Source organism: Dryobates pubescens, chromosome 33 (assembly GCF_014839835.1).
Source record: "Dryobates pubescens isolate bDryPub1 chromosome 33, bDryPub1.pri, whole genome shotgun sequence".
Taxonomy (NCBI): Eukaryota; Metazoa; Chordata; class Aves; order Piciformes; family Picidae; genus Dryobates; species Dryobates pubescens.
The window spans coordinates 7,839,044-7,852,140 of record NC_071644.1 but is presented as its reverse complement, the minus strand read 5'-3'; the positions used below and the strand labels follow the sequence as shown (position 1 = coordinate 7,852,140).

Genomic DNA, 13,097 nt, shown 5'->3' with positions numbered 1-13,097 from the left:
ATAAAATCTTTTTGTAAAGTTGGATGTGGAAAGCAGCACTTTGACTGTCGAGAATATAACCGCAGGCAAATGTCCAGTGGGGTTTGGTGCAGTGTCTGGTGGGACAGCAGCATCTCTTTCCTAGCAATACACCTAAAGCTTTTTGAATGTCTATGTCTGAGCCCAGTCTTCCCCAAAATAAAGCTGGATTAGCTGTGCAAGTTGAAACAAATCTTCTGTACAACTCACTGGGCTACATTACCTACTTTGTGGAAGCCCAGAGTGAAAAAATGAGGGAAGATGAAGGCAATCATCTGGATCATTTGGAGAGCTAGCAATCTCAACATTGGAAATGTGCTCTGAACGCCCATTGTCTCCTTGCCTTTGCACATTGTGACCAGAATGTAGCCTCTCTACACGCTGGGTTTGAGAGATTTCTCATACAGCATGGAAAAGAACATGGATCAAAGAAGGGGAAATGTAGCAGGTGCTGCATAATGAATTTGCACAGACTACCAAAAGCTGCAATCTCCTTTTACTTATTTTGAGTAAAACTTGCTAAATCCTTTTGCCAGGGGGAATTCCTGATGCCCTGTAGAACAGCAGCTTCCATTTGTTTGGAACAGTGTGCTGTGTTCTCATTGGTTTCCTTCTCTTTTGGCAAGGACCAGTAAAAAATGTGAAGAGTAACCTTGGGTTTATCCCAAGTTAACTTTGGTGTTAGCTGGATTAATCTCCTGCTTTACTAATGTGAGGTTGGGTATCTGTTGCAATTGGTTTAATGATTGTCTACATCCAGGATTAGAGTGGCTGGGCAAGAAACCAAGTGCTTCAATTTAGAGGAGGCCAAAGACAGTGTCTGGGTTATGGCAGGGTTGTGTATCAGGAAGCTTCCACAGCTTCAGTCTCGTAACTCTTGTCTACACAACCATTAAGTTCAAGACCTTGTGAGGAGGAATGAACAGACTTCCACAGCAACGAAGCAAGCCCTTAGAAATCAAGTAATTTCCCTGTGAAAAGAGGAAGGTTAATTCTCCAGGGCATAACAATGCACTTCTGGTTTGGGGGAGAGAAATGTTTGAGTGTGTTTCCTTCTCATGATAATTGTTCCTGACATGTCATTGCATTGAAAATAAAAGGAACAGAGCACAAACACGCTTTCTTCAGCTAACTGTGACCAAGCCCAGGCCTACTGCAAGATCCAAGTCTTCCCTTCACTGCTCAGGGCAAGACCTGCTGCATGTTTGCTTGTTTCAGCAAAGGATTGAATATGCTTAATTGTGTTCCTCCATTTCAGCAACAATTCATAGTCACATTTGGATTTGTGGAATGAAGTCACAGTCATCAGCTGGCACTCTGGAGCTTTCTCTTGATGTTGTCAGCTCTATGCAGTCTGACCATAGATACTTAACCTCTTCCTGCCTCTCTTGTGCTAGCTATAAAGTACATTCCTTTCAGGTTTAGAAGATTAGGAGAAATACATATCTATTTTTAATAGTTCTGAGATCATCTTTATCAGTTTCCCTAGTAAGCTACAAATTATTTTGACTACTTTCTGCAGTGTATTTCTGCAAGATGTCTCTGAAGAGGAACAGGACAGCACTGTTCACAACACAAGTGAATTCCAGCTTCAGCCTCTTCCATAACCAGTTTGTGAACAGGCTTCCCACTGAACTGTGAGCAATAATTATCCATGCAAACTGTGTTTACACTTTATTAAAAAATAGACAGCCAGTAGCTAAAGGTTCCAGTCAATAGATTATCAAACTTTTAAATTCCAGTATTAAAGGCTTAGTTTAACAGTCACCCTTGGAGTATGAAATGGCCCGTGGGTTAGACACGCTGCAGGAGGGGAGGAGAGTACAGGGAGTAGTTGGGATTAAAAATATACTAAAACCAACTGGAACAGTCTGAAGTCAGAGGAGGACTAAGAGCCCTAACCATTCTGTAAGGGTTAAGCTATCACACAGCCAAAGTGGAGATCAGGGACTGCAGCTGTCATCAAAACTGCTCCAGGGCTTGACCTCTGTTCAGCAACAGATGTGAGTTGAGAAACAGTGTCAGGGCAGCCCCCTTCCAGACTCGGGCATATGGGATGGGTGAGCAGGTTAGTATCATCATCTTTGTGCACAGCCAGAAACCCAGCAGTTTTAGTAACAACTCACATGCATGTTGTGAACCTCCTGCAGTCACAGAGCAACAGCAGGAGAACAAGGAGAGCTGAGATGCATTGTCCTGGCAGCACAGCTCACTGAATGCAGAGGATTACTGCTCGCTTCCCCAGCACGCTTTGCCTTTCATACTCGTTCACCAGCTGCACTGCTCCAGCTCCCCAGCACAAAGCAAACCAAGAAATGTAGAGACATTTTTCTGAGCAACTTCCTCTTCCCCTCTGAAACTGGCCCATTGTCTTACATCCCCAATGCAAGTACTTGATCAGAACTTCCCCAGCTGGGATTTCACTCTTTAAGAGCTGCAGGTGAGCACAAGGGGGATGCTCAGGAATCGATCCTTCCATAGGAAGAAAACACTGGGGGAAGAAAGGAAGATCAGTCAACACCAATGCCTAGCAGCATTTAGGTCCTTCAAGTAGAAGGAGGTTTGGGTAGTTCAAGTGTTTCTCTAGGCCCCTTCATTTTGTCTCTCCTAGTGACTACAAAGCAGTTACACAGCACAATAAAGGAGAATTAGATGCATCTTGTATAGAGGAGGTATTTCTAGCTTTCTGGCAGCAGCAGCTCTTGCACAGGTTGGAAACAACCTTGACTCACGTCAGCTTTCTCCTGGGATAAACCACACGTGTTCCACCCAAGCCTCTGAACTTTGTCAGGTCAGTAAATTCTGAGGCTGCACTAGTGCTGCATGTCATTCGGGATCTGCCTTTTGTTCTGACTATCCCTGACAATTCTCCTGGCTCAGAAAGCTCTCTACTCACTTGTGACTCTGATAACACAACAGGCTACAAGCCCCATAGCCAAGTGAACCTTTTCAAGTACTTACTTCTTTCTCTCAGCCCCTGCCCAAAGCTGCGGTAGACGTGAATCAGTGCCCAAAACAGAACGGACTTGATTGCAACAGAAATGCCAGAGCCAATAATGAAAGCGGCTTCCAGAGTGTAAGAATTCCCTTTGCCCCACTCCCTTATCACCTGCAGGACAAATGGAGACACACAACAATCAGCACCTAATGCCACAAAACCTTGTTGAAGCCATAAAATGCAATCAAGCATTAGATAGTTACTGGGAGGGAAAAAAACTAGTTGCTTTTAAACTGTCTTCCTTCCCTGTTATATACTATGACTATATACCAGATCTCCCAGGCACAGAGGGGTATGCATTGCATGTCCATGCCCTCATTTCCTGGTCTCTTTTTGTTTTCACTGTCACCAAGGAGCCTTAGCTGGTTTCAAGTTCTGTTACTCTTAGTCAGAAGCCACCACCTGCACTTTTCTTCTTAACTGCAACACAAGACACACCAAAGATAGTGTGTGGTCCTTCTGTGCTCTGCCAGCTCAGACAGGCCTGTGAATAATTGAAAAGGCCTGGTTTGACTCAATAATAGATAGAGCCCCAAGGACTTGGCTGAGTGCAGCCACTGGACTTTTATCAGTGTCTGGAGACTATGTGAAGTATGAGAAACACTGGCTGCTATCAGCAGCAGAGTCCTTCCCATGCTGAACAATCTGCTTTGCTCTTGCCCTTCTTCCTTGCCTCCTTCCACACACATGTTGTGGGAGGTGCTGGGGTACCCCAGTGATAAGTGCTTCATCACTGTTTCAGTGCCAAAAACAATGCCTAACACTGGAATGTGTTGGGCTTGCACTGTCTCTTGTTTTGACTACATCAGGCCTAACACCTGGGGGTGCTGCCTAAGAAATTCTTTACAACTTGAGGCCCTGCAGATGCTCTGGCACCACTTGAGACGTTTTTGAGGAGCTGTGTATCTTGTGCTGGAAGATTTCATTGCATCTTTCCCTAATCACTTTGGACACCTTGCCAGTTGCAGAAACTTCCAGGGCCTCTTCTCTAACTTAATCAGTTCAAGAGCAATCTAACATGGCTCCTATCTTGAAAAGTTGATCCTGAAGAGGTTGGACATGCCTGCTGCTGTCACTCATTCTAACAGGAGCTGCTCAGGAATGAGGCACCATCTTTTGGGCCCAAGGATCCAGTAATGAAGAGGAGGCCTCCAGCCTTGCTCCCCATTATTGAGTGAGGAAAGGCTGAGGAGTTACCGTGTAAAGCAGGTAGATGAGATAAGCCACTTCAGGTATGTTCTGACTCAGAAAAATCCATACCAGAGGTTTCAGCTCTTTTAAAATCTGTAAGATGAGAGAAACACATCTTTAGAACTCATTGCTGTATGCAGTTGATTTTTCAATGGCATTTCAAGTGCTGGTCTAGCCAAGTTCTCAGTTGTGACTCTGTACTCCACTTGCCTTCTCTACCTGTGGGGTTTTTTTACCAGGAAATACAATCTCTCTTTTCCACTGAGCTGGGCCAGGAGTGCTGGAGGTGGAATCTCAGCTGGTTGTTTCATGGGCACTCTACTTTATGTGACCTGAGTCATATGTGTGAGAGTTCCAATGCTTACAGTCCAGCTCCCATCTGGTTTCAGTGGCAAAGCAGCTGACTCTTCTGAGCTGTATCTAAGCTGCTGTACACTCAGATTTGTCTCTAGCAAATTAATGTTTTCATAGCTAACTGACAGCACTCTGTGACTTTTTTCTCCAGCTTTGTTTCTGCTACAGATCAGTCACTGAGACCTAAAATGTGGGAGAAGCAAGAGGATTTAACTGTTAGGAAAATATTAGTTTCACAATTAGCCTTGGGCCTTGAGAAAGAAGAAGTGATGGACTCCTTTCCAGCAGGTAGCAGCTTTCAGCAGTCCTGGTCTGGAAGGGCAGGTCTGAGGAAACCAAAGGGAAACAGCTGAGTCACTGAGAATGAAAACAGTGCCTGGGTCAATGCTGTGATAAGTTTTGATGCATCTAATCAACCACAGATTTCCCCCAAAACTGATATTGATCCTTCTGTGATGATCAATACAGGAAGCTCTAGCATTAAGGGAACTGTTCCTCCTTTAAATTTGTCTATTCTCTGCTACCTCTACTATTGCCTCTGTTTTCTACACAGTACTCTCAGGAAAGGTCAAAAGGAAAGACTGAAAAACAAGAGCAGTGGGTAAGAGAATTAGTAATTAACTGGAGAAAAGAGAACATAAATAATGGATAGGAAAAAGAAATCCATTGAAGTAAATGGGAGAGCCTGTATAGAAATAGAAGAGAAATAAGGAATAATCCCTTGTGAAAGGGCACATGCATCAGCCCAGAAATAAGGGAGCATCATGTTTAGCTCTGCTCTCACATACTGTAACATACTGTTATCAGCAGGACTGTGTGTGAGGCATTGGAAAGTTGTCCAATGGATGGCTGTGACTTCCCAGCCTGTCCTTGTTAGTGTTGCTGTTACCATAACACTTACTGCAATGATGCTGATGGTCACCTTCAGGCAGGCCCACAGAGCCCCTGTTGCTGAGATGATGTTGTGTAGAAGGCTGATCTCATGAAGGCTTATCAGCAGAATACACAAGCAGAGCTAAAAGAGAAGAGGAAGAGACTTGGCAAGATTATTATCTGAGACCATACAGCCCACCAAAAAGTATTTGACACAAACTTCCAGCAACAGTAAGTTGGGCCCAGGTCTAAAGGTGAAAATTCTCTCTCAGAAACTGACAGACAGCATGAAATGGGACACATGGACAGGTGTCCTGCCCTGTGTGCCACATTAGCAACAACAAAGAACAGGGAAGGCAGTAAGATGCACTGCAGATAAAGCATAAGCTAATACAGGGTCATACAGTAGTAAAGTAAGGACAGAGGTAGCTACAGAAGTGCAAGCTCTTTCTAACCACATCTTGGGTTCACCTCACTTATCTGTAACTTCAGGTTGCTATCTCCCACTGATTGCCCTGCTGGGTCAGGATCCCCTCTCCTATTCCAGTATCATTTCCTCAAATATAGAAGATAGCTGGAAAGCAGAAGACTGAGATCTGGTGCACTGAAAATCTTCCTTATCTTAAGAGGCCATGCTGGGCTGGAGCTTCTGGATGCAATTGTTTTGATGGACATACTTCCCAAAGGTAAGTCTGAGTTCTTCTTTTGGGCAGGACCATGATAAAATACAGGTTGATTCATTATTTTAACTAAGCAAACACCTGGAGACATGACAACTAGGAAGCTAATCTTATCCACAAAGTAAGGTGCAGGCAGGATTGCTCTAGGAGGGGAATATTCAGCTCAGTTAGTCCAGGATATTCTCAAGAGGAGGGAAAAAAGGGAAGCCAGGGGGAGAGAGGTCTATACCTGTGCCTGGAGATCAAAGGTCAGCATGGAAAAGCAGAGGTTGAGCATGAAGTACTGTGACTGCAGGCTTTCTAGAGCACCACCCACTCGGAAGGCCATCATGCTCTGACTCTGAATGAGGATGATGGCACAGATCACATCAAAGGAGCCAACCAAGAGGATCAGGATGAAGCGGGCCTGATGGGAAAGAGCAAGAAGGATGTGACTGGGCATGCCAAAACACAGCCTGCCTTTAACCTTCCATCTCCTAACTGGAAATAAAAGCATACAGGGGCAAGGAGAACCAGGCTGACTGTTAACAGCACTTTAATATAAACATGACAGTTTGGCACCTTGTTAAGTGGCAAAGATCAGGCCAGGAGCTTTGCCATTTGCTGTAACCCCTTGGCACTAACTGTGAGCTCACACTGCCTGGTTTGGTTTGTGTTACCCTCAATGTAATAGTTTTACAACTGTTAAGAGAAAGGTAACCTTTGCACTCCCTGTGTGAGTTTTAGCCAGGTTGTGTTTGAGGCTTTACCGTACAGTCTGAGGAAACAGCTTTCTCTGACAGACTGGCTCCAAGCTTCCTGCATGGCAGAAATCACCCAGTGAGAATCTTCCCAGCTGATCTCAGTGGGGACAGTTACTCTGAATGACTGCATTTCAGGAAACACTGGGTTTGGCTGGCCTGTTTTCACTTTGCTGCCATTCCCACTCCATCTCTGCTGCTGGAAGCATGGCAGAAGGGCAGGACACCCTTCATCATTACATTGATAGGATTAGATTGATACTGGCATGCCTCATGCTGGCCTAGAAGTATTGCTCAGGAAGCAGGAGTTTTATAGCAGTAACAAAAAATATAAATCCTTAATAGTACATCTTCTACAGGCTTTACTTTGAGGTTCAGTTTAATGTATAAACTGGTGACTGGGATGAAAACCTTGAAGTCATTTGCATCTCTTTGATGCTTGTTCCTTACTGAGGCAAACACCCCAGTTTGCTGTAGATAAGGATGTTTAACTAAAGGGACAGTGATACATAAATTCAATAGGCAAATTCTGCTTTGCTGCTTCTTCCTAGCCTGGCTGCTCTCTCTTCTATGAAAGACTAATTTCTGGATGACCTCACAGCAAGGCAGCTCCTTCTCACGTTGCTGATAAACACGTGAAGGGAAGGACTTCTGAGAAGCACAGAATACAACCCTTGTTTAAATTTTATTGTTACCAAGTACAAGCAAGATCACCTGCAAGGGCAGTGCCTCCCCAGCACCACCTTTTTGTTTCCTTACTGCAGATTACTGTAACTCACAGAACCAGGTGGGTGCATGCATGGAACAGTGGGACCAAGAGCTACCTCTTTGCACAGAGACATGAGATTCCAGTTCTGGTCAGAGGTTAGATTTAGGTGACTTTAGGCCAATTATTTTTATAGCTGGAAATCTGAAGCAGAGTAGGTGAAGGGTATCTTCTGCAGTAATCCTCTGTGAGTGAATTTATATTTATGTTACTGCCTTAAAGAAACCCCCAGAATCATAGAATCACAGAATGGTTTAGGTTGGAAGTGACCTCAGAGATCATCTATTCCAACCTCCCTGGGCAGCCCATTCCAGAGTCTCACCATCTTCATACTGAAGAACTTCTTCCTGAGCTCCAGTCCAACCCTGCTCTCCCTCAGCTTCAAACCATTCCCCCTTGTCCTGTCTCTAGACACCCTCCTGAAAAGCCTCTCTGCAGCCTTCCTGTAGAATCCCTTCAGGTATTGGAAGGTAGCTCTAAGGTCCCCCCAGAGTCTTCTCTTCTCTAGGCTGAACACCCTCATCCTCTCCTCATAGCAAGTGTGTTATAATCCAGCCTGATTTTCTCTGTTGTCAGTGTCCCCATCACACACACATCTTGCCTTTCTCAGATTTTCAAATCCAAGATGTGGAGAAAACCAAAATTAATTAAAACCAGGAGACTGACCAGGAGTTTGGGCTTCTGCTCAGCAGAGAGAACAGTGAAGTTGACAATGGAACGAAACATCACTAGCAAGATGGAAAGGACAAAGACGATGAGCTCCTGGCGGTTCTCCTGCAGGATTCCTCTGGTCACATAGTACACACAGAACACTGGGAAGGAGAAGGAGAGGTCAGTTACCAGCTGGACACAGCTTGCACGTGCTGCACTTTTGCAGCATGCTCGCTCCAGGTGACAAAATGGAGTAGCCAGACCATGTAATTAGGTTCCCCAGTCAGTAACATGTCTTTGTTCTTACCGAGGAGCCTGAATCAGACACTAGAATGAGGACAGAGTACTCTTCCCTGTGTTTAGCATACAGGAAATGAAATAATCTGCTAGCTTTTAGAATGACTTGTGAAATAACTCTTTGAAAATGGCAACATATTAGCCAGCCAAATTAATTGGCAGCTGTGCTGTGCTATTAATACTACAGAGCATGCTGGTGTTTGAGTTAAATGAAGCAACACCATCTCTACTAGAGAACCGAGATGACACATCTCCCCAGTGAGAGTAATTCAAGTGACTAACAAGCAATCCACTATTCACACACCTCACCACCACTGTCTGTGTGGCTCTGACAGCTGCAAATGGATTGTGTGTGGAATTGAACCTGGGCAGACTGGATTCCTAACAGTTTCTTCTCTGTGCTGGCAACGTGGAAGTGCCCCACCAAGAGAGGAGCAGTTTGGGAAAGTTCTGAGTTCTGTTTTTCATTAAATCCATCAAGCCCCACCACTCTTAGCACCACAGTCAGCTCTCACTGTTGAAGTCTGCTTTGATAAAGCCTGAAGAAGGAAAAGGCTTTAATTTCTTTAAGGTAGCAATCAGTGCTTTGTTCTGATATAGGATGCTCCTGTTTGCTCCTGCAAACACCAGTTAAATTTTCCCATGGACAAAGTAACAGCAGATTTCTTTCCCCAGAGGGCTACTTCCTGGATGCCACACATCAAATCATCTGTTTGTTCCAGGTTGTGACTGGGGGACAAAGCGTTGTACAAGGTTTCAAAGTAACATAATAGCTTTGGTCAAACTTTCCAGTGAATGCACTTCCTGCTTCTCCCTTATCAACAGAAAACCGAAAACGAGGGGCAAATTACAAAGTGATTTTTCTCCATGCTTACGGCCTCAGGAAGACCTGAAAGATTTGAGTCACTATTTCCTTGTCTTGCAAATTCAGCTGCTAAATCAGAAGTCTCTACAAATAATTTGCAAACAAACTTTTTTTCCCCCCCCACTGAGCATTAGGATGTTTGCAGAGGTAGCAAATGCTCCTTTCTGAAAGCAAGGACATCCCTTTGCCTTTGGGAACTGAATGGTTTCAAACCAATTAAATCCCAAGCCCAAATGAAGTATCTAGTGGTAAATCCAGGAGGTTGTTACAGCCAGGGCATCTCTCTTTCTTTAAAGGACCACCACCAGTTCTGTCAGGCTTTGTTTCCCAGGCAGAAGATGTGGTTTTGGTGTCTTTATGGAGGTTACTTTACACATCTCAAGGTAAGCCAGTCATGGTTTCAACATGTTCTTTGAATGATGTTATCTTTCCTGACTAGTATGTTAAAACAACAACTTATGTTTATATTAAAACTTGGAGATCTGAAGTGTTAAAAAGACCCAAGTTTTCCTGCTGTTAAAAAGACACAAATTTTCCTGATTCAAACCTATTTTAACCTGGGTAATCCAAATTTTAACCTTTATAGACACTTGTTTTCCTGATTTGTGAGAGGTGTGCACTTCTTCCTCTGTGTGTAGGCTATTATCCACAGAAGGTAGGAGGGGTTAAAAGCAGATTAGCAAGCACACTTTCAACTTCCCCATGTGATTCATCTGGTTTATTATGAAGGTTCTTCATTTTTCTCCGAAGCACAAAACAGCAGTGGCTGACAAAAGCAGTGTGACAGATTGGAGGCACCAGTGGCCTGTCCTAACACTGCAATTTTTGGGTGGCTTGCTGAGTCCTGTGTGAAAAGCTGCTAATCAAACCAGAGATTGGGAATAGAAGTCTTGTTTGCATGTGTCTAATTATAGAATCCAGAACAAATCTATTGTCTTTGTTCCCTCTGGCTGAAAGCAGGAAAGCTGGAAAGCAGCAAGTGCTTATGATTAGTGTCCTTCTCAGACACAAGGTGTTACACCCACCAAGAGTCCATTCTTTTCCATGCTGTTTTGGCCAGCAAGCCAACAGCCAAGAGCTGCTAAAGCCACTGAAGAGGACTTCCTAGAATATTTATAGTTGTTATTTATGTTCATGTTAGGTTTCATTTCTGTTTAATACAAATGGGCCCTGGAAGAGGAATACATTTCTATTGAAACTCTAATGGGAAATATCCATGGAAGTTTGGGTTTTGCTTCCAGGAGGATCAAAACCCTTAGACAAGGGCTTTAAAAGACCTGAGGTCTGGATTTTATTAACATACTTCAGACAGACAGATGACTTAACATTTTGTTTCAGATCAAACTCTGTATGTTTGGTTTCCTGCAAGGTAAGAAGGTGCCGTGAAAGCAGCCACAACTCAGGTCTAAGCATGGCTCATGTCAGGAGGTGTGTGTTCTATGGCATACCTTGGAGTGTGGACACCTCTAAATTCCCCAGCACTTCATGATACAGACATGAAATGGGCTGCTGAACACTCAGTGTATCTAAATGACAGCTCTGAAAGCAAAGTCATGGCTGTATCAGCCTAGAGAAAACCAATTATAGCCAGACTTCCCCAAACCTGAGTATTTTGTCATACATTAATACATTTTGGGTGACACCCTATCTATTACTGATCCTTTCCCCAAAACACTACGGGGAAAACCAACAAAAGCATCCAGCTTGTTAGTGCTAAAATGTGCTCTGGGTAACAGGAGGCCAAATGGAGTGAACTAAGGAACTTCAATTGCTGATTAATTGCTATCTTGGGAAAGAAACAAAGTGTTTCTTACCAACTCCAACCAACTGAATAAGAGAAATGGTGAAATCTTCCTCAGTCTGTCGGACAAGTGTCTCTATAGTTAGCCCTATTACACTTAGCAGAGACAAAATAGTGACACAGAAGTAGATCTTCACAGGAAAGGATAGCTCTGAACAAGGTTTTATCTGTAAAGGAAGAAAAGGTTTAAGCACAGAATGCAGTCCCAGCTAGTTGCTGTCCCTAGAAATGCATCAGTCAGCTCAACGACACAGGTGCAGGATATTCTTGGGGAAAAGGAAGAGAAGCTCCCTACAGTTGAATTAAAACTGCAAAACTGCTGAGGAAAGCAGAAGTCTAACTTGATTTTGTAATTAATCTCAGCCTGGGTGTTTCTGGGGTATGCCTACAGACTGCCTTCTGCTTTTCTCAGTGCCTCCCAGGAGCCATGGTGTTGTAATTTCACCTCCTGAAATGAAGATTGCCAATGCCCACATTCCCATGTATCCCATCCCTACTTTTAGGTTTGGAAAACTTTCCACAAATGTTCTAGTGAGCAATGTGCAGAGGATTTGAGGGATCTTTTTTTCCATCCACCCCAGGCACACTGAATCGTGGAGGCAGATAAACTGCACTGCACCAGCGAAAATCCTTTCACTGATTTATGTAAGGAAAAAAAGCACAGCGGAAACTGGGGCTGGGAGAACTCTCCGTGGAGCTGGGGAGTCACCTGCAGGTAGGGCTGAGTTATGGCACTGCTGGTTTTAATGCACAGGTTTTAATTCATACTGCGAACGCTTCTCCTCAGGAGCTTTTGATGAGCGGCTTTATTAATTGGCTCTTCGAAAACACTTTCATTTAAGCTAAACCAACTAAACCAAGGGAGCAGCCCCCCCGGGCAGTGCTGTCTGAGCGGAGGTATAGACAGCCCTGTCCCGTTACACGACACAAAGGAACACCTCGGGCATAAACTCGGCCCCATCTCTCCTCGGGGAGTGGCAGCGGGGGAGCACGGCCGTTACCGGGGCAAGCAGAGAGCCCGTCCCGGAGCCAGCCCGGTCTCGGCGGGTGGGTGTAGGGGTACTCACGGGGCCGCAGGGCGTGGGGATGAGCTGCCGGTGCCGGGGAGTGAGGTTCGGCAGAGGGGGGGCCGCGGCGCCACTGGACGGGGAGAGAAGGGGAGAGGGAACGAACCGTCAAGACACAGCCCCGGCGGAGCGGAGGCGGCTCCCGCGCTGGCGGCAGTGACGCTTCCGGCCCTCCCGCACCAACCGGAGAAGCAGGGGCAGCCCAAGTCCCGCCCATGCCCCCGGCGAACCGAGGCGGCGGAGCACCGGGAGCGGCCGCCAGCAGCGCTCAGTCCCGCTCGCCCTCTCTCCTTTCTTCCCGTTCCTCCCCCCTCGATGGTGCCCAGCGCTGCCAGGTCCCGCTGCTACCTGTCGTCTGCGCCCTCCATGGCCGCTCCGGCGCCGTTCCCCTCCGGTAACGGTACCTACATGGCTGCGGCGGGTTCCGGGCAGCGCCCGCCCTTCCGGGGCAGGCCTGCGCGTCACTTCCCCGTGCCCGGCGGGAACAGCCGCCGCGGGGCGGTGGCGGGAGGGAGTGTCTGTTGCTTGTCCCTAGTCTTCCTCTCGCCTTTCCTTCCGCCCCGGGGGTGTCTTCTCGCCCTGCCCGGGCACCGCTGTGCCCCTCGGGCGGAGGCGCCGTGCCGGGCGATGTGAGAGGCGGGCGGCTTGGCAGTTCCCGCTGGGCTCAGTGGAGGCACCAGCCTTTAGTGAACCCCCCCAGGGTTTAACCAGCTGTTACCCGGAGCTGTGTCCCCTGTAATCCCCTTTTCCTTTGGTGGTTTATTTTTAATCCTTTTTTTCCCTAAGATAGCCTCCC

At 45.9% G+C, this 13,097-nt stretch overlaps 1 protein-coding gene across 1 annotated transcript; it reads right to left on the bottom strand.

The window, feature by feature from the left end:
- Window positions 1-973: 973 nt before the first annotated feature.
- On the bottom strand, window positions 974-12,772 carry LOC104305890 (uncharacterized). Its single transcript, XM_054175722.1, has 9 exons — window positions 12,650-12,772; window positions 12,302-12,374; window positions 11,248-11,401; window positions 8,287-8,432; window positions 6,344-6,520; window positions 5,463-5,576; window positions 4,214-4,300; window positions 2,980-3,127; window positions 974-2,509 (listed from the first exon to the last, which is right to left on the bottom strand). The coding sequence occupies exons 1-9, from the start codon at window positions 12,667-12,669 to the stop codon at window positions 2,478-2,480; spliced, it is 951 nt and encodes a 316-aa protein (XP_054031697.1). The 5' UTR covers window positions 12,670-12,772; the 3' UTR covers window positions 974-2,477.
- Between the last annotated feature and the right edge of the window lie 325 nt (window positions 12,773-13,097).